We start from the raw sequence: 24,274 nt of genomic DNA, 5'->3' as shown, positions 1-24,274 counted from the left end.
TTAGCAAATGTTATGGAAAATCTTTCAAAATAAAACTAGAATTTTATTTTCCATCAAAATGAAAATACATATTTGCGCCACGTAATACTCATAACAGCTGTTTTCTTTTGTAGCTGGGATATTGTGTGCGCCGCTCATTTTTTAAATACGATACACTTTGATAAATACGATCTGTTGTATGATTTATTTTTATTTATTTACACATCTTGTAATTAGTATACAACTAAAATTTAATCTTTTTAGAGTATAATATGTCACCATCGACTGAAAGACATGAAGGATGAGTGTAACCTCGAACAACAATTACGAATTAAGTCCTGCAACTACTCCTGGATCTTCCATAGACGAAGAAAAATGCTTGGTGCCTTATCAGATAAGTCCTAAATTTAGGAAAAAATGGTTTAGGTGGGAAAATACTCCTTTTGGTATTTTGGCCATTAGTTTTATCCAGGTACGTATTAATATAACAAATTTATTTTAATAAACTTAAAGATAAAACCCATAACTAAATTAAAATTCATGGTGACGTTTCAATTATTACTTTAATCATCGTCAGAATAATAAGTTTCTTGAGCGGATACTTTAAAATAATTTTAAAGGAACAAACAATAATTAATGTAAACGTAAAAATGACATTGACAATCATTGGGTTAAGTCAATAATTTCAAACACGCCATGTCTTGTTGCGTGTTTAAGGGTGTCTTCAAAAGAAATATGGATAATGCTTCCTTGATGCTGAGTTCCGTTGGAGAACTTGCATGACCAATGATTGAGAAGTCCTTACGACTAATAGGGTGGTCAGAATCAGTCATATGTTGGAATACCGCTGAATTTGGAATTGTTCTTGATCGTCTTCCTAAGTGAGGAGTGACACCTAAGTGTTCGCAACATCTGACATTAAAGTGACGTCGAGTCTTCCCGACGTACGTAGCTGCACAGCTACTACATTTGAATTGGTATATAATGTTAGATGCGAGATCACTAGGAATCATGTCTTTCACATGGAAACGAGATCCTATTCTTTCCAAAGTCGTGAAAGCAAATCTTAATTCTATAGAGGGAAATGCTTTTTTAATTGTTCTACGGATGTTGCGTCGGATTTGTAAGCTGTGGTAACCAGTATATGGAAGTTTGATATAGATCTTTTCTTTGATTTCTTCTACTTTGCTGTTTGGTTGGAATTTGTTATTGAAAAAACGTCTGATGTATCTTTCTAAGAAGTTCAACGAAAAACCATTTTTACCATTTTTACATTCCAACCAAACAGCAAAGTAGAAGAAATCAAAGAAAAGATATATATCAAACTTCCATATACTGGTTACCACAGCTTACAAATCCGACGCAACATCCGTAGAACAATTAAAAAAGCATTTCCCTCTATAGAATTAAGATTTGCTTTCACGACTTTGGAAACAATAGGATCTCGTTTCCATGTGAAAGACATGATTCCTAGTGATCTCGCATCTAACATTATATACCAATTCAAATGTAGTAGCTGTGCAGCTACGTACGTCGGGAAGACTCGACGTCACTTTAATGTCAGATGTTGCGAACACTTAGGTGTCACTCCTCACTTAGGAAGACGATCAAGAACAATTCCAAATTCAGCGGTATTCCAACATATGACTGATTCTGACCACCCTATTAGTCGTAAGGACTTCTCAATCATTGGTCATGCAAGTTCTCCAACGGAACTCAGCATCAAGGAAGCATTATCCATATTTCTTTTGAAGCCACCCTTAAACACGCAACAAGACATGGCGTGTTTGAAATTATTGACTTAACCCAATGATTGTCAATGTCATTTTTACGTTTTCATTAATTATTGTTTGTTCCTTTAAAATTATTTTAAAGCATCCGCTCAAGAAACTTATTATTTTGACGATGATTAAAGTAATAATTGAAACGTCACCATGAATTTTAATTTAGTTATGGGTTTAATCTTTAAGTTTATTATTTTTATCAAGTTTAATGGTGTGTCCTTATCTACATAAATTTATTTTATTCAGCGTATGACTCTTGCTAAGAGCAACATCCCGATAGCTATGAAACGGAAGACATTTGATCAATGCGTTCTTCCTATTATGACATACGGAGCTGAAACTCTCACGCTCACAAAAACAACAGCACTAAAACTCTCTCTCTCTCTTGTCGTTTCCCCATTACTGAAGATCGTGATTTCTTCCAATATTCCTAACAATATTTCTCCATTGGTCTCTATCTTCAACTGCTCTAAGAGTTGATGATCGTCCTCTGGATCTTCTCCCCGGAACGTTTCCAGAAACAATTATTCTCTCTAAACTGTCGTTACCTCTGCGAACCACGTGACCAAAGAATTGCAGTATTCGTTGTAGACATATTGTGGACAGCCTTTTTTAATATTAAGTTGGTTTAGAATGGAAACGTTTGTCCTACGAGCTGTCCAAGGTATGCGCAGCATTCTTCTCCAGCACCACATCTCAAAAGCATCAATTTTTTGGCGCTCGCATGCGCGAAGAGTCCAAGTCTCTGCTCTGTATAGAAATGTTGAGAATATAATGGCATTCACCAGTCTCATCTTGATATTTTGAGAGATAGATCTGTCTTTCCAAACTTTAGTTAGGCGACTCATCGCATTTTTTGCCATACCAATACGTCTCTGAACTTCTGCTTCACAGTTACCATCGTTAGTTATACTAGACCCGAGATAGACAAAGGTGTTTACTATCTGGTATTCCTGTAACATGTTAGTCAGTTGAATAGTGTCGAATCTGTCGACCACCATTATTTTTGTCTTAGCTTTATTGATTTTCAGACCAACTGTATTGCTTTCGTACTCAACTCTTTACAGAAGATCAACCATTTCTTGCTCATTTGCTGCTATACGTGTAGTGTCATTAGCAAATCTTAAATTGGAGATTTTCCTACCAGCTACTGTTACTCCACCGGCCCATCCTTCCTCATGACATGTTCACCATAAATGTTAAATAAGTCAGGTGACAACACTATCCTTGTCTAAAAATTCGAGAGACAAAATAAGGAACCAAGACCTAAGGAAAAAAACAGGTATCACTGATGTCGTCGAACCTATAGTCAAACTGAAATGGAATTTGGCAGGTCACGTAGCGAGACTAAAAGACTAAAGATGGACCAGAACAATAATTGATTGGGGCCCAAGAGAAGACAAATGCAGCAGAGGACGACCACCAACACGCTGGATGGACGACATTATAGGAATGTCCAAGAAATGTCAACAAGACGCACAGAACCGTGGAGAGTGGCGAAAAATGGGAGAGACCTATGTCCGGCAGTGGACGGAAGAGGTTGCATGATGAGCGTATGACTACATCACAGTTGAGATTTTGTGTATAACTGGTATAAGTAAGAAGGACAATACCTTACAGATCTGTATGGTCAGTTATTGGTTTATTTTATACAGCAGGCGGTCGTGCCAGACTCTGTCGAATGATTTACTGATGTCTAGAAAGGCGGCTGTTGCATATTTCTTTTCCTTGAACCCTTTCGTGATAATATTCTGTTAGTCGCAGCACCTAAAGTTCACATGAGTGCTCGGATCTGAATCCGAAGTGTGCTTCAGGTATTGTTCAGATTGCTTTAGATTCTTCTTTTAGCCTGGCTAATATGACCTGCTCTGAGATTTTGCTTATTGCTGGTAATAAAGTAATTATTGGTCGATAATTAAGTGGGAACGTGCCACTTCTTCCTGTTTTTCTCAATCATTATTACGTGAGCTTCTTTCCATCTGCCAGGAAAATTTCTTAATCTTAAGATGTTGTTTATCAAATTTGTTATGTATACTATTGCTTTTTCTGGCATACTCTGTAGATCTCTGTTCGTAATCTTGTCCGGTCCTGGAGCTTTTTGGCATTAGTACGCTTGATCAGCTGTCTGACCTCTTCATGGAAGGTGTGTGTAATACCTACGTTACCCCTTCTTCTTTTTAAAATTCTACATCGTTTTTCGACTTCTTTTGTGAATTCTAGATCTTCACCAGCATGATAGTTTTCCCTACATCCTCTTTCTAGCGTGTTTTTCATTACTTCTGTTTTGCCTTCTTAGGCAGATTCATTTGGGTTTAGTTGCTGAATATAGTTGCAAGTGGTTCGTTTCTACTGCTCCCAGGGCAGTACAATTGGGTTGTGATCTGATTCACCCTCCTTGTTTGAACATATTTCGTATTTTTGACCCACGTTTTGTAGAATTGCTACATCTAGAAATGTGGGAAGTCTGTCTCCACCATTGAAGCATGTAAGTTCTAAGGGTCCTGCCACAATGGTGTTTGGTGTTTCTTAAAGATAGCCACAAAATAGTCTCCCGTTGCGGTTTGTGGTTCTGTTGAACCAATTTGGGTGTGTAAAGTTATACATAAATATCAAAATAGCTATCAAAATGACAGTGCTGCCATTTAAGAAAATCAACGATGACGTCGTATCTCTAAATTGGGACACCGTGTATACATTATTATTGTATGTAAAAATTTTCGATTTGAAATACTAATGGACAGGTTTGAGCATTTAAAAAAAATATTGTTTGAACTATTGAATTTATTCCAAAATACAGACTCACTCTGTATGTATTCTGTCATATCATATAATATTTATCACTCCCAGTATTTCATTTTCCCCCCTTATTTTGAAATGTATGCTATCAATCGTTATGCCGTCTGGTACACTGTATATTGTGTATATATCTTCTGATTATTATCTGACAGACCCTTAGTGGCTGCACACTTTTTGTGCGAAAGCCAATGTTTCAAGATGTTTTCCTGTTTGGCCCCTTTATTGATTTACCGACATTTTGATATTTAGGAATGTCTACGTGAAATAGATTGCCAATATTGAATGATATGGTATTGTGTACTGTAAATCTATTTCGAGTTTCTAGTACCGGTCATATTCGTCCGTTTTGGGTAGGGCAACGGATATTTTATCGCATAACTTTTTTGTCTTTAAATTTTAAGCATTTTTTACTCTGGATTATTAAATTCGGAGGTATACTAGTACTAAAAGGTACTCTTGCTTAAGGTTGGTAGAACACAGCGTTTTCTAGAAAAATCGATGTGAAAATTTTTTATCTCTTCAATTTGAAAAAAAAATTGAATATTTTTTTCAAAAAAAGTGGTGTATTTTAATAACTTAAAGCAAGAGTTACTTTTAGTACTAGAATACCTCAGAATTTAATAATCTAGTGTCAAAATTGCCTAAAAGTTAAAGACAAAAATTATGCGATACAATAACCGTTGACCTACCCAAAACCGACGCAAATGACCGGTACTAGAAATTCGCAATTAATGAAATCGAATCATCTTTGGAATACAATTAAACGTACAAGTTTTCGTTTTTGTAAATAGTTTTTTTTTAAATTTTTTTAAATTCAAAAATCGAAAAATTTTCAAATTGATTTTTCTAGAAAACGGTGTATTCTATCCACTTAAAGAAAGAGTACCTTTTAGTACTAGAATACCTTACAATTTAATAATCCAGAGTCAAAAGTGCTTGAAAATTACATAAAAAAGGTATGCTATAAAGTAACCGTTGCCCTACCCAAACCGGACGCCTATGACCGGTACTAGAAATTCGTAATGGATGGAATCGACTTATCTTTGAAATATAAATAAGCATACCAATTTCTGTTTTTCTATATAGAAGCGTTCTGGAGATACTTAAGATAAACTAATTACCAGACGCCATCTTCAAATAGCTCTAGCTCTATTAGGAAGCATTTTCGGACTAGGTGAATTGGGTTAAATTGTCTTAAAATTATCTGAGGAATCTCCTGTCTTCGTTTGTCGGTAGAGCTTCTGGACACCCTGTATAGTTGTTCCATTATATCTATGCACAAACGTCATGATTCATTTGTTTAAATCAAAACATAAAGTGAAACGTACGACGATATATATCTTATAATATCATTGATATGTAGATACTGTCAATGTAATAATTATAAAATAGTTATTATCGGTGGACGTATTTTATACAGTGATGAGCGCGCTAATAACCGGCAAAACAACGCAACAGATGGAAAACATAATACATTGTAAAGTAAAAAGAGATTAAACTAGTAGAGGTGGAAATTATCGATATAAACGTATAAATTAACATTACATTGAAACGTCGTCGACATATCTTATAATATCATTGATATGTACTGTCAATGTAATAATTATAAAATAGTTATTATCGGTGGACGTATTTTATACAGTGATGAGCGCGCTAATAACCGGCAAAACAACGCAACAGATGGAAAACATAATACAGTGTGAAATAAAAAGAGATAAACTAGTAGAGGTGGAAATTATCTATATAAACGTATCAATTAACATTACATTACATAGTTTCCCACCAGGTAGACGTATTGGAGGAATATGACAACTGTCATTGCGACAGGAGAATTTAAAAAAATACTCCTGTCACAAACGTCTAAAGGTGGGAAACTATGTAATGAAATGTTAATTTATTCGTTTATATCGATAATTTCCACCTTTACTAGTTTCATCTCTATTTATTTTAGAACAGGGGCTCTCAAACTTTTTGAGTCATGTACCACCTACAATTCTTTTTATTATTTTGGGTACCACCCATATTTTTAGATTGTATTATCAAGACTTACTAAGCACTACTATTTTAATTTTTTTTGTGTCTTGGGTACCACCGCAAATAATGAGATGTACCACCAGTGGTACATGTACCACAGATTGAGAACCGCTGTTTTAGAATGTATTATGTTTTCCATCTTTTGCGTTATTTTGCCGGTTATTACCGTGCTCATTACTGTATAATTTGTACATTTATATTGAACAATGAAATATTATAAATAAGTAATCGTGTTGGGAAAAAAATAAATATGCCATTTTATTTGCATATTTGCTAATTTGTAAAATTATTATTAGAGTTTTCAAAAACTCTATAAAGGGTAAAACTTTTCCTATGATTTAAATAAACTATTTTTTAAACCGGGCCTGATTTTTTCTAGTTTAAATAAATCAGTTGATTAGGGGTAAAGTCTGACTAAAATAATAATATGAGACACATCGAAATTACCGTTCAAAAGTTATAATGAATAGAAATTTCAGTCAAAATTCACAATATACCCTGTATATTATTAAACAATGGGAACAGATACTTTTCAAGTTATTCCCCATTGGGAGCCTCCATACAAGGTAGGAGTATGTACAGTGTACAGTTCCTCATTACTCAACCTGTATAAATAAAACTTATTTTTGTTTACCATCTTTAAGATAATTAACCACAAAATTTCGGTCGAATATGGACTTATTTTGATAAATATAAATAAAATAAGTAAAAACGTCAGAATAAACATACCTATTGTCAACTTAAATAATTGTGGTTAATTCCCATAGAGATAGTAAATAATTTTGAAATCCGACAACAAAATAGCTACAGAACTATATTAAAAATTATTTTATTCATACTTTTTTTAGTTGCATCAAATACTAATGTTGCACAGTTAAAAAAAAGAATGTGTGTGTACTTTGTACGCACGTAAGAAGTTATACTTCTATTACAGTAGAATCCCGATTATCCGGGTGCGGATTATCCGTGCTGCGGATTATCCATGCTATGATTTTCTATTACTCAAGTTGCGTTTTTGAGTTTTTATCAAAATAGCGCCTTCGTAAATCACTTGACGGAAACTCTATATGACGAAAGAGAGACTCATAATGAAAGATTTATTTTTTTCTCTTACTTTTTATGGTTGGTACATATGTATGTGTATACGTACATATGTATTATACATAAGAAATACATGTTCGGATAATCCGTGCTTTTCAATTATCCGTGCCATCCTTCGCTCCCGAGGAGCACGGATAATCGGGGTTCTACTGTATATGATTTCTTAAAAATAAATATACTTTAAACAGTTTGTTTTAATTTTTTTTAAACACCAAACTAATTTTGTGCTTAACGCTTTCAAAAAAATAAAAAAAAGTATAGGATTTCTCGGGATTCGAACTTAAGACCTCTCGATCTCTGGCCGAATGCTATACCAAATACGCTACGAGAACTGTGTCTGTATCGGTTCGGACGTACCTAAATGATAATTCACGGTAACAAACAGACAAGGTGAAGTATAATAAATATACAATATAATGTTTTAATAATACTCATCTTACTCCTGAGGAAGGCAAATCCACAGACACAAAAATTATAATAAAATATATTTACTAAAAACACTAATATATTCTTTTCACACCTTTTCTTGCACTGATATATTTATACATAACTTGAAAGATTTAGCAACTAAAGCCATACTGTCTGTGTGCGCATGCTCGCAGTATTACGAAATTTTACTCTCAATCGCGCCTAAAGCAGTATAACTTCAAAAATAATTAAAAGGTAATCTAATAATAAAGTTTCGATGTTAAATAATATCTAGCCTTTTTTTATACAAAAAAATATAACACAAATTTTAACGATTTAGTATACAGCATCCGCCAAAATAAACAGTAGGTAGCGAATATAGCAAAATATATTTATGAATTGATTTTTATAATACATGTGTTCAAAATGTCCACAATGGTTGTCCAAAGTGGTTGCTGCAAATATTTAAAATAAGTTATTAATCTTTGCCGTAGTTCTCCAACAGTTTCTAACGGATTTTTCGAGCGAAATATGGAATTCTTCATCGCACCCCAAACATAGGCATCAGGTGGTGTTTAATCCGGTGAATGAGGTGGATGCTCGAAATATGTGCGACGAGAAATTATTCTCTGACCAAAATGTTTACGGAGCAAATTTATCGAGCATTCAGCTGTATGGCTTATTGTGCCATCCTGTTGAAACCATTGCTTACCGATTCTTAAATTACGCGCGCGACAAAAGGTCTTTAACTGACAACACAACAGGTGTCACAATATTATGTCTGTACCGCTCTTGATTGATAGAAACTGGCTGCTCATTCTCGTCTTCAACAAAATAAGGACCAATTATCCCATGATAAGACATAGCAACTCCGTATGAGCGGAAAGAATTATTCTACTAAAAAAACTTTTTCTTCGATAGAAAGAACCATAATGACAAAGATTTTAATCGTAACGTAATGTCAAGTTGACAACTAATGACAAGTATACCAAATGTGGTAAATGCAACTTGCGTACGCAATTTCACAGCCCTCTTAATTTCGGTACTGTTTTTTCTGGCGGATACCGTACCTTGCGTCTGATACTCATAAGAGTTTTGTCACTACATTATGTGTTATTTTTTCTATTTGCAAGTTTCGAGTCTAGTATGTTACCTATTCTTCGAGCCTATGATACACTTGAGTCCACGAATCTTTACCCGTGCGTCATTAATACCTGGCGAGATAAAACACATATTTGATAACTCAAATTTTAACCCGTAATGGAAGCAGTAGCTACTTACTGTCACTTGCTTTTGCGTTTAGTAAATTTCAATTTCCGACTTATCATCGACTTATTTCATATGCTTTAAATGATGACGCACGGGTAAAGACTCGTGGACTCAACTGTACATTAGCTCCCCCTTTATCTGAATTTATTGTCCCTGCTGCTGTAGAGTACCGAACAAGACTACGGATGGATCTCGAGCTAATGTAAATAACAACAGAAGAGGTAGCACAATGTCAATTGCAAAGAAGCACTATTCTTCAACATAGTAGTACAAGGTACATAGAAGGCCAGAGGAATTAGAGGAACTATAGCCTACTCCTCTATACAGATAGTAGCATACGCAGGTGACATAGTTATTATTGGAAGAGCCACGGAAAGATTAAAATACGCAGTAACAACTCTGGTAAATGAAGCACGGAAAAGAGATCTAGAAATTAATGAAGGAAAAACAAAATCTCTACTCTGCTCTAGAAGACAATAGAACAAGACTAGAGAAATCAAGATAGAAAACTACACTTTTGAAAGAGTTTAACAATTTAATTATTTGGGAGTAATAGTGAATGGAAAAATAAGAGAAGTGAAGAAGTAACGGAGCGAATACTAGCAGGCAACAAAACATACTGGAGAAGGCAAATGAAGACCAAATACAAAACTGTAAATATACAGAGTTGCACTCAGACCAGTAGTTACATATGAATCCGAGACAGACAATGTGCCTCATAGATAAAGATGAAGAAAAAATAAGAATATTCGAAAGGAAAACTCTCAGAAGAATTATAGGCCCTATAACAATGGAAAACGGAGAAATGAGAAGAAGAATGAACCATGAACTAAGAGAAATAATGAAGGCAGAAGATATACATAGTTAGATTTATTAAACTGCAGATACAGAGATGGCTAGGACACATATACAGAAGAAAAAAGGACCTACTGATTAAGAAGAAGATGGAAGCCCGAAATCGAAATATTAAGGGGAAGACTCAGAAAGAGATGGGAAGACCAGGTCATGAGGGATATCAAAATCCTGAAAGTGAGAAACTGGAGGGAACTATGCACATATTGAAACGAGTGGAAAAAATTGTAACGTAGGCGAAGTCATGCAATAAACTTTGACACAAAAAGAATGATGAGTGATTCACCGCAATAAGCGAAACAGAGAGTTTAAAGTAAGAGCGGCAAACATTCCTCCCGGAATGAAAAGTCTTGACTATGTAGTTACTAATTCTAGGACCTCGTTCATATGATCTTTGACTACCGTATTGTACTTTTCTTGCGAGACAATTACTAAATCCTCTGACGACGCGTGTCAACACGGCCTCTCCAAGGATGGTAGTATTTACAACTCTATTCCTGAGCATAGATTACATTCAGTTTATACAGATATCCTCGATTCCTTTACGTTTCAGAGCATTGGTTATAGATATTATCGAAATATTGTCGAAAGCCTCCTCTATATCCCCAAAAAGGTCCCCAACATGTTCAATGCTTTATTCTCACTTGTTTTCTCCACTTTTTAGATGGAGCGCTGATTCGGTTGCACTCCTTACTCTATTACCATGCTGTTTTTTGATGTAATGGTATGTGTACCAATATAGTACTTGTAAGTGTAATTTTTCTAATAATATAGTTTATAATAGTTTTTTTAATACTTTCTGTAGTAATGACAGTAGACTTATGGTCTTAGACTTAGAGACTTTACTTTTTCTTGTCCTCTGATCCCCGGTTTCGGAATGTAAGTTATAAATTCTCTCCTTACTTTAGGTATGTAGCTACACTACTTCTGAGTTTATTGCATATTCTGCAGTACAAAACTTGTGGTCTCTTTTGTAATAATACTTGATAAATACTATCCATTTATCGTATTGGATGGATAAATACCATCCATTTTTATATTAATTCAAGTCTTCTAACTGGATCTATTCATTGGGTCTGGGTCGTTGATCAGGTTTCCAGGAGCAATTATAAAGCAAATTGACTTACATTGTTTATTTCACTACATCAATATTATGAGCTCTACTATACAGGAGATAACGTACATCTTGAGAGCACCCAAACGGGCATGCGTTATATTTTTAGGCATGCTTAAATATATTTAATTCAATGTCAGGTTGTGACCACTTTGAATACTTTGCTGAGTCGACAAGGTTACCATCGGTGCATGCATTGCATTGTTCGTAATGTTTAAAAAACAATGAATACACTATTTTTCATATTTCTTATAGGTACCAAGAAAATATATTGAATTGCTTTATCTTAAAATTATAATACTACACATTAGGGATGGCAGTTGTTGGCAAAACATCGGTTTCCGGTTATACCTTTTTTTACTTGCGGTTTAACCTGGCGGTTATAACCGGTCAAAAAAGAATGTGTGTGTACTTTGTACGCACGTAAGAAGATATTCTTCTATTATATAGGTAATTTAAACGAAGTAAATATACTTAACAGGTTATTTGTATTTTATTTAAAAATTAAACTAACTTTCTTATCTACCACTTTCAAAAATTTTTATTAAAATACCGAAAAATAAAAAAAGTATGAATCGTCCAGGATTAGAACCCGCGACCTTCCGTGTGCTTCCGTTCTCTATCCCACCGCTCTGCCAACTACGCCATAGAGCCACTTGAATTGACGCGTAAGTTTCGGATATAATTACACAACACGGCGACAAACTGTAAAAATGTTATGCCTACATATTTTATTATTTTACTACAGGGAAACACAAATCCAAAAATACAAGAATTATAATAAATAATACATTTCCTAAAACCACTAATTTTAATGACTTATTTGCACGGTTACAGATACATACATACCTATCTTGAAATATTAGCAATGAACTACATACTGTCAGAACTACATACTGTCAGTGTGCGCAGGCGCGTGGTTGATGTACAATTTTACCCTCAATCGATTCGCCGCTAAAGAAGAATATCTTCAAAAACCGGTTATTCCAAAAACCGGTTTTCGGTTTTTTTAATCAATAACAAATACTCAATTGGTTATAATGTTACATTTATATTGCACTTTAGTTTGCTCAATTTTACTCCCGAAAAATTCCCCAATCATTTCAACGTATAAAAATTTTCCCAGACGCTTTTACATTACCCTAAAATTGGGCGAAAGTACCCAAATCTGGCAACTCTAATTCGTCGCTCGTTATTCGTTATAGACGGCGTCGACGTGTATTGCGTTGTCAATTGGGAAATATCCAAATGCATTTATATTTTACTTAAAAATAAATTTGATAACCCAATTCATCTTTTACTTCCATTACCATCAAAAAAATTTCAGTAGTATTTTTAATATGTTTGTATAATGTCTTAATTTCTAAGAATTATGTATTGTTTAAAAATTACAAATGGAGGTTCCTAATCGTATTTCGGTATTCACAATCATAAAACGTCCACTATACTGCTCGCGAAGTCAATCGAAGTTCAGCGAGTACGAGAGTAGACAGGCACCTCATGAGAATTCGCTGTGCCTCGGCCTACTTCCATTGGGTGGCGGTTTTTGCGACTGAGTCAAGGGAACCGAAATTCTTATCGCCCGGCGTGAATGTGTTCCTCGCGAAATAGAACGAGTGTGTAGTGACGGGACGGGTACTTCGGACTTCGCTTAACTTTCCCGAAGTAACTTCGCGAGAGTGTGGTACTCGCTTATACAAGAGTCTCAAGTACTCAAGTATAAACAATTACACTGGTAAACACATGGTTTGTCCCATGTATCAATTCCACCAATTCTTATGTATTTTTATGGGTAGAATTCAAATTTGTAATCAAAAATATTCCATCACGCAAGGTTTTCTTGGAAAATACCCATTTGTCTTTATGATTTTCATGTCTTTTTTGAAATTTGATTATATTAGAAATAAACCCCTTCCCAAAAATTTAATTTAAACATTTAATGTTATGGTTTGAGAGTTAGTGGGTGGGGGGTGGTTGGGAGTAATTTCCTGTCTAGGTTGTGTTGAAGGTCACAGACATGTCGCGACATGATTGCACTTGTTGACTTATGCAGCTGTCGAGCTCAGTCTGCCGCTCAGTACTGTTTGGCCCCTTGAACAGTGAATTCTATTTGTGTGACAGTGCTTTCACGTTATGTAGTGTGCATTTTCAGTTCAGCATGCCTCGCAAATGTTTAAACCATCCGGACGCGTTTTGTTATGTATGTGGTGAGTTGACTTTCAAATCACAAAGAAGGAATCTTACTCCTTTAATGAAAAAGTGCTATGAACTTTATTTTGGCTATAAAGTGGGTGATCAGGACAAAAACTGGGCCCCACACATATGCTGTGTAACATGCGGTAGACTACTAACTGGCTGGGCCAATGGTTCTCGTCACATGCCGTTTGCAGTTCCAATGGTCTGGCGGGAGCCAACGGATCACACTTCCGACTGTTACTTTTGTTTGACAAAGACAGCAGGGATTACAAGTAAGTCAAAACATACTTTAAAATATCCGAACTTGCCCTCGGCGATCCGACCTGTACCGCATAGTGAAGAACTTCCCATACCACCTCCTCCAACGTCCATAGAAATTGATGAAGCTACAATTCCTGAACCAGATGAAGAAGAAAATGATGATTTACAAGATCCTAGTTTTGATGAATCCACTGGGCCTAATTTATTAACTCAAGGAGACCTTAATGATTTGGTTCGTGATTTGAATCTCTCAAAAAACCAATCAGAACTGTTGGGGTCACGCCTTAAGGGTTGGAACTTACTTGGCAAAGGCACTAAAGTATGTTATTTCAGAAATAGGCAACAGGATTTTGAGGGGTTTTTCTCCCAAGAAGGAGATTTAGTATTCTGTAATGATATTTCAGCAGTGATGAACACCTTAGGGCATGAGTATAAACCCGAAGAATGGCGTTTATTTATAGACTCATCCAAAGTTAGCCTCAAGGCAGTTTTATTGCATAATGGAAACGCATTTCCTTCTGTTCCTTTGGCTCATGCGGCAAAAATGAAAGAAACATATGAAAATATGAGACTGATTCTTGAAAAAATTCAATATGACCAATGCAGATGGAACTTATGCGGAGATCTCAAAGTCATTGCTATGTTACTTGGCTTACAAGCTGGGTATACAAAGTTTTGTTGCTTTCTTTGTGAATGGGACAGCCGAGATCGCATCAGTCATTACAAGAAAAAATCATGGCCGAAGCGGAAGTCCCTCGAGCCTGGTAAGAAAAATGTTGCAAACTTACCCTTGGTTGATCCTAAGAAAGTTTACCTGCCACCACTTCATATCAAGTTAGGCTTGATGAAAAACTTTGTCAAAGCTATGGACAAGAACGGACAAGGTTTTTTATACTTGAAAGAAAAGTTTCCTAGACTAAGTGAAGCTAAAATCAAAGAGGGCATCTTCGTAGGTCCACAAATAAGAGATCTGATTAAGGACAACAATTTCGAATGTAAACTCAATGACTTGGAGAAAAGAGCATGGACCTGTTTCAAAAATGTTGTTAAAAATTTCTTGGGAAACTACAAAGCTGACAACTACAAGGATTATGTCAACAGTCTACTGAAAGCCTACTGTGATTTGGGATGCAACATGTCTCTTAAAATACATTTCCTTGATTCCCACTTGGACTTTTTTCCACAAAATCTTGGTGATGTTAGTGATGAACATGGAGAACGCTTCCATCAAGATATTTCGAGTATGGAAAACCGATATCAAGGAAAATGGAGTCCAAGAATGCTGGCTGACTACTGTTGGACACTGAAAAGAGATGTACCAGAAGCGAAATACTCAAGAAAATCGCTTACAACCACATTTTAACGTAAGTACACCCATATCCTTATAGCTAAGAATAGGTGAATAACGTATTATATGTATTTGAGTTTCACAACAAAACCTTACGTGATAGAAAAAAACGGGTTTCATTTTTGAATTCAGGATAAAAAGTACTATAAGAATCAGGCAACAGAACTCTTGAGACAAAAACTTTTTATTTTTTTGTTGTCCAGTGTATTATAGATGATGGTTGGAATAGCGATTTCAAGCAGATCACTTACAGTTTTATGTAAACATTATCATCTAAGCACGCACCACACTCTCGCGAAGTTACTTCGGGAAAGTTGACCGAGGTCCAAAGTACCGTCACTACACACTCGTTCAACTTCGCGAGAAACACATTCACGCGGGGCGATATCGATTTCGGTTCCTTTGACTTGATCGCAAAAACCGCCACCGAATGGAAGTAGACCGAGGTGCAGCGAAGTCGCATGAGGTGGCTGTCTACACTCTCGTACTCGCTGAACTTCGATCGACTTCGCGAATGGTATACCTAGTGAGCGTGCAAGCACCACACTCTCGCGAAGTTACTTCGGGAAAGTTAACTAAAGTCCGAAGTACCCGTTACTACACACTCGTTCAACTTCGCGAGGAACACATGCAAGCGGGATGGTACCCACTTAATTTCCTTTGACTTGGTCTCAAAAACCGCCACAGAATGGAAGTAGGCCGAGGCGCAGCGAAGTCGCATGAACAACCTGTCTACACTTTCGTACTAGCTGAACTTCGATCGACTTAGTAGTATAGTGAGCGATTAACTATTCCCAAACTATAATAAAACTTGTTTCATAAAAGCTGATGTGGTAGTTTCGTCCAGTTCTTTATTAGTAAATAAAATTTGAATTATGGTTGCTTACGTTAATTACTTCGCATATTATTTATAATGCATATGGTTGGGATCGAAAATAGATAGAAATCTCATTTTTTCTCTGAATTAATTATTTTTTCCGGAGGTAACTTATTCGGTTTTTCACCGGTTATTACTTAAAAAAAAACGGTTATAACCGGGACAAAAATCAACCGGTAAAACCGGTTATTGCGAATTAAAAAAACCGGTTTTAGGTTATAACCGGTAGGTTTTTCCCCATCCCTACTACACATTCTTGTGCTTAATAAGGTTCACATAAGTTTATTACTTTTTTATAGTTTACAATTTTAGTTAAAGGACTTCGATTGTAGAAAATGGCGATAAAGCAAATGGTAACAAATAGTTTCACTATATATACAGGGTGTAACAAAAATACAGGTCATAAATTAAATCACATATTCTGGGTCCAAAAATAGTTCGATTAAACCCAATTTACCTTAGTACAAATATGCACACAAAAAAGTTACAGCCCTTTGAAATTACAAAATTAAAATCGATTTTTTCCGATATATCGAAAACTATTAGAGCTTTATTAATGAAAATAGACATGTGGCATTCTTATGACAGGAACATCTTAAAAACAAATTATAGTAAAATTTGTGCACCCCATAAAAATTTTATGGGGGTTTTGTTCCCTTAAACCCCCCAAACTTTTATGTACGTCCCAGTTCAATTATTATTGTGGTACCGTTAGTTAAACACAATGTTTTTAAAACTTTTTTGCCTCTTAGTATTTTTCCGATCAGGCACCTTTTAGCGAGATGTGGCTTCTTTTTTAATATGGTTCAAAATATACCTCAAACTGTAATTTATAAATCAATTTTCATTATTATTACTAGGTCTCTATAACCGTACTTAACAGTATACAAATATGTGGTGGATTTGACAAATATTCAAAATATCTCGATAAAAACTAGCTTTTCGAAAAAGTACTAAGAGGCAAAAAAGTTTTAAAAACATTGTGTTTAACTAATAGTGCTACAATGATAATTTAATTGGAACCTACACAAAAGTTTAGGGGGGTTTGAGGGAACAAAACCCCCATAAAATTTTTGTGGGGTGCACAAATTTCACTATAATTTTTTTCTAAGATGTTCCTGCCATAAGAATGCCACATGTCCATTTCCATTAAAAACTATCTAATAGTTTTCGATATATCGGAAAAAATCGATTTTCATTTTGTAACTTCAAAGGGCTGTAACTTTTTTTGTGTGCATATTTGTACAAAGGTAAAATAGATTCAATCGAACTATTTTTGGTCTCAGAATATGTGATTTAATTTATGACCTGTATTTTTTTTACACCCATATCTAGTAACTTTCCACATATTACAATATATTTTACTGTTATAGCTCCAATAAAATTATCGAATTTAAATTTTTATCACAAAGTTTTGAGTGCAAATTATGAGTTACGAATAAATAAAATCAACAGAAGAGTTTCCTAGAAATCAACAAGATACATCAATATTTTGCACTAAAGATTTTACATACAGCAGAAATCAAATGTGGACGTTTAAAAAATATTGCTCACATTATTAGCAATGCAAATTTATACTCCTATAGAATATTAATATACGATAAAAATAAATTTTTGTATGTACCACACAAACTAAGAAATGATAAAAGAAGGAACATTCACAATGTAGTAGGTATGTAGTACCACGGTACCACGCAAAATTCTGAATTATAAATTCAATCGACTAATCTAACTGTTCTCGTTTCTTAGAAACGGTAAAAGTCCAAATTTGACGAATTTTAAGGCGGTTATTTGTATGTGAGGGTTACAATATTTTTTTTGTTATTAACCTTTAACTACACGCGCTGGCGTATTTTGTACGCCACATATAAGAATTCTACGTCAAGTATAATTAAAAATTTAATTTTTGACCTTGTTTATCTCTGTAACCTATCACTGGAATGTGCTTTACAATTTGGTTTTAGTTTCGTTATAATCGGCGTTCTGGGAAGATCGTAATTTACGGTTTATTATTTGTTGTTTCCGGTGGTGGACAATATACGCCACGATTATATTAATATAAGTAGTAATATAAGTACATATTTCAATTGCTCTTTAGTCATTATGACACAAAATATATTTTTCTTTATAAACAATACTTTTTCTCCTGTAAAAAATCACATTTCAAAAATTTTTTTATTAATAATTTTATTTATCGTGGAATCCAATTATTCCATGATTCCAATTATAAATCCCAATTGGCTTACTGAGAAGGAATTCCAAGTATTCACTGATGCCGAATAAGGTTTATAACAAACAACTAAGTGTATTTTTCAAAAAAAAAAAACAACAAATCCGCTGTTTTTAAGTGTATTTTCTTGTGGCGTATAAAGTACGCCACGCGTGTAGTTATGTTACAACTTGATGCGCGGGTAGTTAAAGGTTAAAGTAGGAGCTATATAGCATAACACCATAGTAAAATCTGAAGTTGAAACTAGGAGAGTCATATTAGACCAGGTCATTTATAGTCCAGAGAAATAAGGATTTTCTCAGGACACTCAAAGATCCAGGTAGCTGACTACTTTTTTAGTTATTGTAGACCTATAGGAAGAAAACCTACCTGTTTCCTGCCTAGAGTTCGTGTCCGTTTTTAATTATTAACAATTTAATGCAAAAAACGCGATTTTTTAGATTTTTTTCACCCCATTAAAAAGCTAAATTGTTGACATAAAATTTCAAATTTGATTTTTTAGAACATTGAAATAGCTTCAAAATTCAATTTGTTGCTTTGCAAATTGCAAAATAAATGAAAATCGATATTTGTTAATAACTTTTACTAAATTTAACATAAAATTTTAGAGTTTTGGTACTTAATAAACCCTCAAAATTTGGGACCGATCCATTAATTAGTTTAAAAGTTATTCTATTTGTTTATCTCAGATACGTTTATTTTGCAATAACATAAGAGGGAAAATAATGAACATAGGGCAATAATCCTAATACCAAATTTTTTAAATTTTGTAGTTTATAAACATTTAGAATAACTTTAAAAATATTATTTGTAGAAACAATTTTTTTATATATTCGAAAATCTAGTATTTTAACACGAATTCTCAAATAAAAAAAATTAGCTTGGGTTCATTTGGGACAAAGTTAGCCATGTGTTTTTTTAATTCACAGCTAATTTGTTTATAATAATTAAGGACTCTCATTGCTGCCATGTTAAAGAATGGGATTTGTATTTTTTGTTAAAAAATTTTCACAAACATTGTACTTTCACAGGAAAATGTGGTTCAATTTTTTTTTTTTCAAAAATGTGGTTCAAACGATTACAAAAATTACAAATCCACCGAGTTAAAACACCTAAAAAGCAATTTCAAACTAATACAAATTCCTCTATCTCCGGATCAACTCAATGGATTTTGATCTTTCTTCTTTTAATTTGTATGTAATTTCTACGTCTATTACAAATATGCAATTTGTTTATAAATTTACTAACTAATAAACAGTCTAATTTGTTTAAAAAAATCTTGAAAAATATATTTTAAAAGAAATATATTTCATTAACCATAGTATCCACTTTGACATTAATAAACGTCAAATACGGTTGCATCTAAAATAGCTCCAGAAAAAATTAATTTTTTAGTAGTTTAACTTAAATTAATTTTATAGTGGTTTTAATTATCATTGATAAGAAGTTTCAGTCCTATGGGTTAAACAGCCTAGGCTTCTTTTCACGGTGTTTAACTTTTGTGTGAACAGTTTAAAATTTGGCCATGGTTAAACGTACCTAAATATTGACATTCAGCTCGCAGTTTTTGTGACAATTAAAACATTTAAATTTCATCGTGGGTAAAAACATTTACATATTGTAGAATAGTGATACAAAAGTGAAAATATTCTCCCCAGATGGGGGAGAATATAAAAAAGACGCCAGTGTGCGAACTAAATACTGCTGAAGTTATTAGTGATAGTAATCAAGACATGGATACAGGAACTATCACCACAAATTCTTCTGCTACAAGGGAGGTAAAACTTTTTAATATTAATTGTAATAGTTACGACTTTCAAAATTGTTGTGTTTATGTTGAGAAGACCAATGATCAGAATATTTCCCGTTTGCATCCAATGGTTGTTGCAGATATTTTACATCAAAAATTAAAGATTAATAATATTAAGCAAATTAAAAGTATAGGAAGAAACCGTGTTAAAGTAATCCTCAAATCTATTTTGGATGCAAACAATTTAGTCAATAATAGTCACTTAAAGGACGATAATTTAAAAGCGTACATTTCAAATCACCTCTTGGAAATCAAAGGACTGATACGCGATGTTGATACCAAATATAATATTGACTATTTGAAAAAATATATGAGCTCTAGTTCACCAATTATTGATATTAAAAGAATGCACAGGAAAGTAGAAAAGGATGGAAATACAGAATACGTCCCTAGACGTAATGTTATAATTACTTTTGAAGGCAATTGTTTGCCAAACTATGTTGTGATAAATTATGTATTTTTCCAAGTGGAAAAATTGTTGGGTAAAGTGACGCAATGTTATAAATGCCTCAAATATGGACATATTTCTAGACAGTGTAAAGGTACACAGGAATACTGTATACAATGTGGACAAATTAAAAATGACATACATACATGTGATGAAACAAAAAAGTATTGCATACACTGTAAAACTGATAAGCATATATCGATCTCTAAAAACTGTCCTTTTTTCGAACATCAAAAAAAAATAAAAAATATCATGATTGAACATAAAATCTCATATTTGGAGGCAAAAAATTTGAGTGACTCATCATTTTCTGGTCTTATTTCTAATAACAGATTTGAAATATTGTCAAATTCAGACAAAGAATTTCCAAAATTAACTAACTCCTCTGAAGTTAGTACATCTCCTTATTTCAAGCCATTGAGGCCTCACCTACAGAAACCCAAAAGTTTTAGCCAACCAAGCTGTAGTACATCAAGCACTGAGTATAGTGCAAATAAAAAAAGAAAAGTATCATCTCCAACTTCCGAAGATCCTACACCATATCTCATCCCTTTCAGATTTGGACCGTCTCAACCTTTACCTCCCTTAAATAAGGAAAGTTTTCCTAATACAGACAATGATAAAAATAAGTTAGCAGATTCCTTAGTACTTCTTTTCTCAAGTTTTATTCAAAATATTAATTGTTTAGAAGAGGCAAAATCACTTTACATGAATTTGTTAGCCAAAGGTATTAATAATGTTCTAGATAATATTTTAAAAAATAACTCATCTAATGACGAACAAATCTAAACTCAAAATAATACAATGGAATGCTCGATCAGCTGTTGCTAACAAAAACAGCCTTATTAACTTTTTAATAACCGAAGATATTGACATAGCTTTAATAAGTGAAACTTGGTTTAAACGGGATGTTGTATATATTTATAGAGGTTATAATGTGATACGCGAAGATCGCGATGACGGCTATTCTGGAGTTGCTATTTTAATTAAAACTGGTATTCCTTTTGAGCGCATAACAATTAAAAAAAATTATATTCAAGACTTGCTTGCTTGTGGTATTAAAATCAACTATAAACAAAGTTATTTAAGTTTACTCTCTGTATATAGGTGCCCAAAAACTAAAACCAAAACCGAAGATTGGGATAAGTTATTTTCTCAACTAAAACACCCTTGTATCATTGGAGGAGATATGAATGCACATAATTCTTTGTGGGGCTCATATAAAAATGATAATATAGGCCATCAAATTGTGGAGACAATTCAGAATTTAGATTATGTAGTAATGAATAATGGACAACCAACTTGCCAAACGAGTCCAGGAAACTCAGATTCCATGATTGATGTCACGTTTTGCTCACCATCCCTTTTTGATAAAACTTCGTGGTCTGTAGATCTTGATACCTTGGGATCAAATCATTTCGTTATAAAGGTTGTGATCGATGTCTTGGGAACTAATGCTAATACCATTTATCCCAGTACTAAGTGGAACATTAAAAAAGCAAATTGGTCATTATACTCTCAGCTTGTTGATACCTTATTAAACGAAAAACCTCACACATCCTTAAATACCCAAGAAAAATATAATTTCCTTATTGACTGTATTAATGAAGCTTCTAAACAATCTATTTCTGAATATAAACCATTTAAATGCAAACGGACTCCCCCTCCGTGGTGGGATTCGGAATGTGATCAATCCGTTGCAGAAAGAAAGAAGGCATTAATAAACTATAAAAACAATTCTTCTCCTGAAAATTTTTGTAAATGCAAAGAAGTAAATGCTCGTGTCAAAAAATTCCTGAAATTAAAGGCCAAACAAAGTTGGGTTGCATGGTGTTCAAAATTAAATAAACAAACTCCATCTAGTCTTATTTGGAATCAAGCAAGAAAAATGAATAGGAAAAAAGTTAATTTTTCATTACCTCTAAGTAATTCATGGGTAGACGATTTTTTCGATAAAATAGCTCCACCTTACGTAAATAACCAGTTAGATGTTATTAATTCTAAAACGCTTCCATCTGATCAGAATCATTTTCTCCTTACACCTTTTTCGAGAACTGAATTAGAATTTGCCCTTGATAATCGCGTTAGTACCTCACCAGGATACGATGCAATCAAATATCCTATGATACAACATTTACCAGATAACGCAAAACAATTACTTTTAAATATATTTGACCAGATAATTATTGAAGGCAACAGCATAATAGATTTTAAGCGTATTATAGTCGTTCCTATTCCCAAACCGGGGAAAGACCCTAAATTAGCTGAAGCTTACCGACCGATATCATTATTATCATGTATATTGAAGACTCTCGAACGGATGGTTAAGATTAGGTTGGATTGGTGGCTAAGGGATCAAAATCCTTTACCCGCTAACCAACATGGTTTTAAAAAAGGTTATGGAACTTTAGATTCCTTAACAACTCTTGTTGTAGACATTCAGAACAGTTTTTCCAGGAACAGTTATGTGCCCGCTTTATTTTTAGACATCGAAGGTGCTTATGACTCTGTCTCTCTTTCAATTCTCCAAGAAAAAATGATTACATTTTTTAATATTCCATCACAGTTTGCTTCTAACATTGTAAACCTGTATAAAAATAGAATAATTTATTTAAAAAATAATCATACTCTTATAGGCCCTAGACTTAATAATAAAGGATTACCTCAGGGCTCCGTTTTGAGCCCTATTTTATTTAACATTTACACAGCAGATCTACACAACATCACTATTAACAATATTGCATTTAATGTTGTACAATATGCTGACGATTTCTGTTTGTACACAGAACACAAGAAATATCAGCAATCCATTGAAAACTTGAATAGTGTCTATGGTCTCCATAAAAAATGGTTTATTGAAAATGGCTTTGAATTATCATGCAGTAAATCACAAGTTTGTTTATTTACCAGACATAACTTTCCTAATATTAGCACAATCACCTTAGGTGGGCATAAATTTTCTTTTAAAAATAAAATTAAATATCTTGGAATGATACTCGACCAAAAATTGACCTGGAAGTTACATATTGACGACATGTTGAACAGGTGTAATAAGGGAATAAACTTTCTTAAATCAATTAATAGAACTTGGTGGGGATCGGATGTTGAAGTAAGTTTATTATTTTATAAAGCTTACATACGATCTATTTTCGATTACGGCAGTGTTTTGTATGGATCAGCAAGTAATGCACTACTAAACAAAATCAACGTTTTACAGAATTCAGCCTTACGAATATGTCTAGGAGCTATGAGATCCACTCCACTACAAGCTTTATATTTGGAAGCCTTGGAACCTCCTTTAAATCTAAGACGACGTTTTTTGTCCAAAAAATATTTAATGAAAGTATACTTAATTAACCCTCTTCTATACCAAAAAATAGTGACTTTAAGTTGCCATGATCTAACCAATAAATATTGGCAAAAAAAGAAATCTCCCTTACTGTGTGAAGCTTATAATCAAAATATAGTACTCTTAAAAAATATAGATAAAACGAACGACTTATTCAAAAACTACGCGTACTCTTCTTTCTTTTCTCCTACAGATATTATTGTACCAAATTATAGTGAAAACATATATTTAAATAAAAATATTCTTTTATCCATAACGAATAGTTACAATGAGTCAATAGCTCTATATACAGATGCGTCTAAATCTGCAGATGGAACTGGATGCGCCTTTTTTATACCATCGGGACATATAGAAAAGAAATTCAAACTGAAACCGGAGACTTCGATTTATACAGCAGAGGCTATTGCAATATATGAAG

General features: G+C 33.8%; 1 protein-coding gene across 2 annotated transcripts in view; it reads left to right on the top strand.

Annotated features, from left to right (window-relative positions):
• The window catches only part of LOC114331268 (protein rhomboid), a 137,650-nt gene that overhangs the window by 66,976 nt on the left and 46,400 nt on the right, over positions 1-24,274 (top strand). For both annotated transcript variants that reach the window (XM_028280780.2, XM_028280779.2), the window contains exon 2: positions 244-451. In XM_028280780.2, the coding sequence (XP_028136581.1) occupies positions 281-451 (171 nt within the window). In that variant the 5' untranslated portion in view covers positions 244-280. The remainder of the gene's footprint in view (positions 1-243; positions 452-24,274) is intronic.

This window comes from Diabrotica virgifera, chromosome 4, assembly GCF_917563875.1.
Source record: "Diabrotica virgifera virgifera chromosome 4, PGI_DIABVI_V3a".
Taxonomy (NCBI): domain Eukaryota; kingdom Metazoa; phylum Arthropoda; class Insecta; order Coleoptera; family Chrysomelidae; genus Diabrotica; species Diabrotica virgifera.
This window is presented reverse-complemented; position numbering and strand designations above follow the sequence as displayed.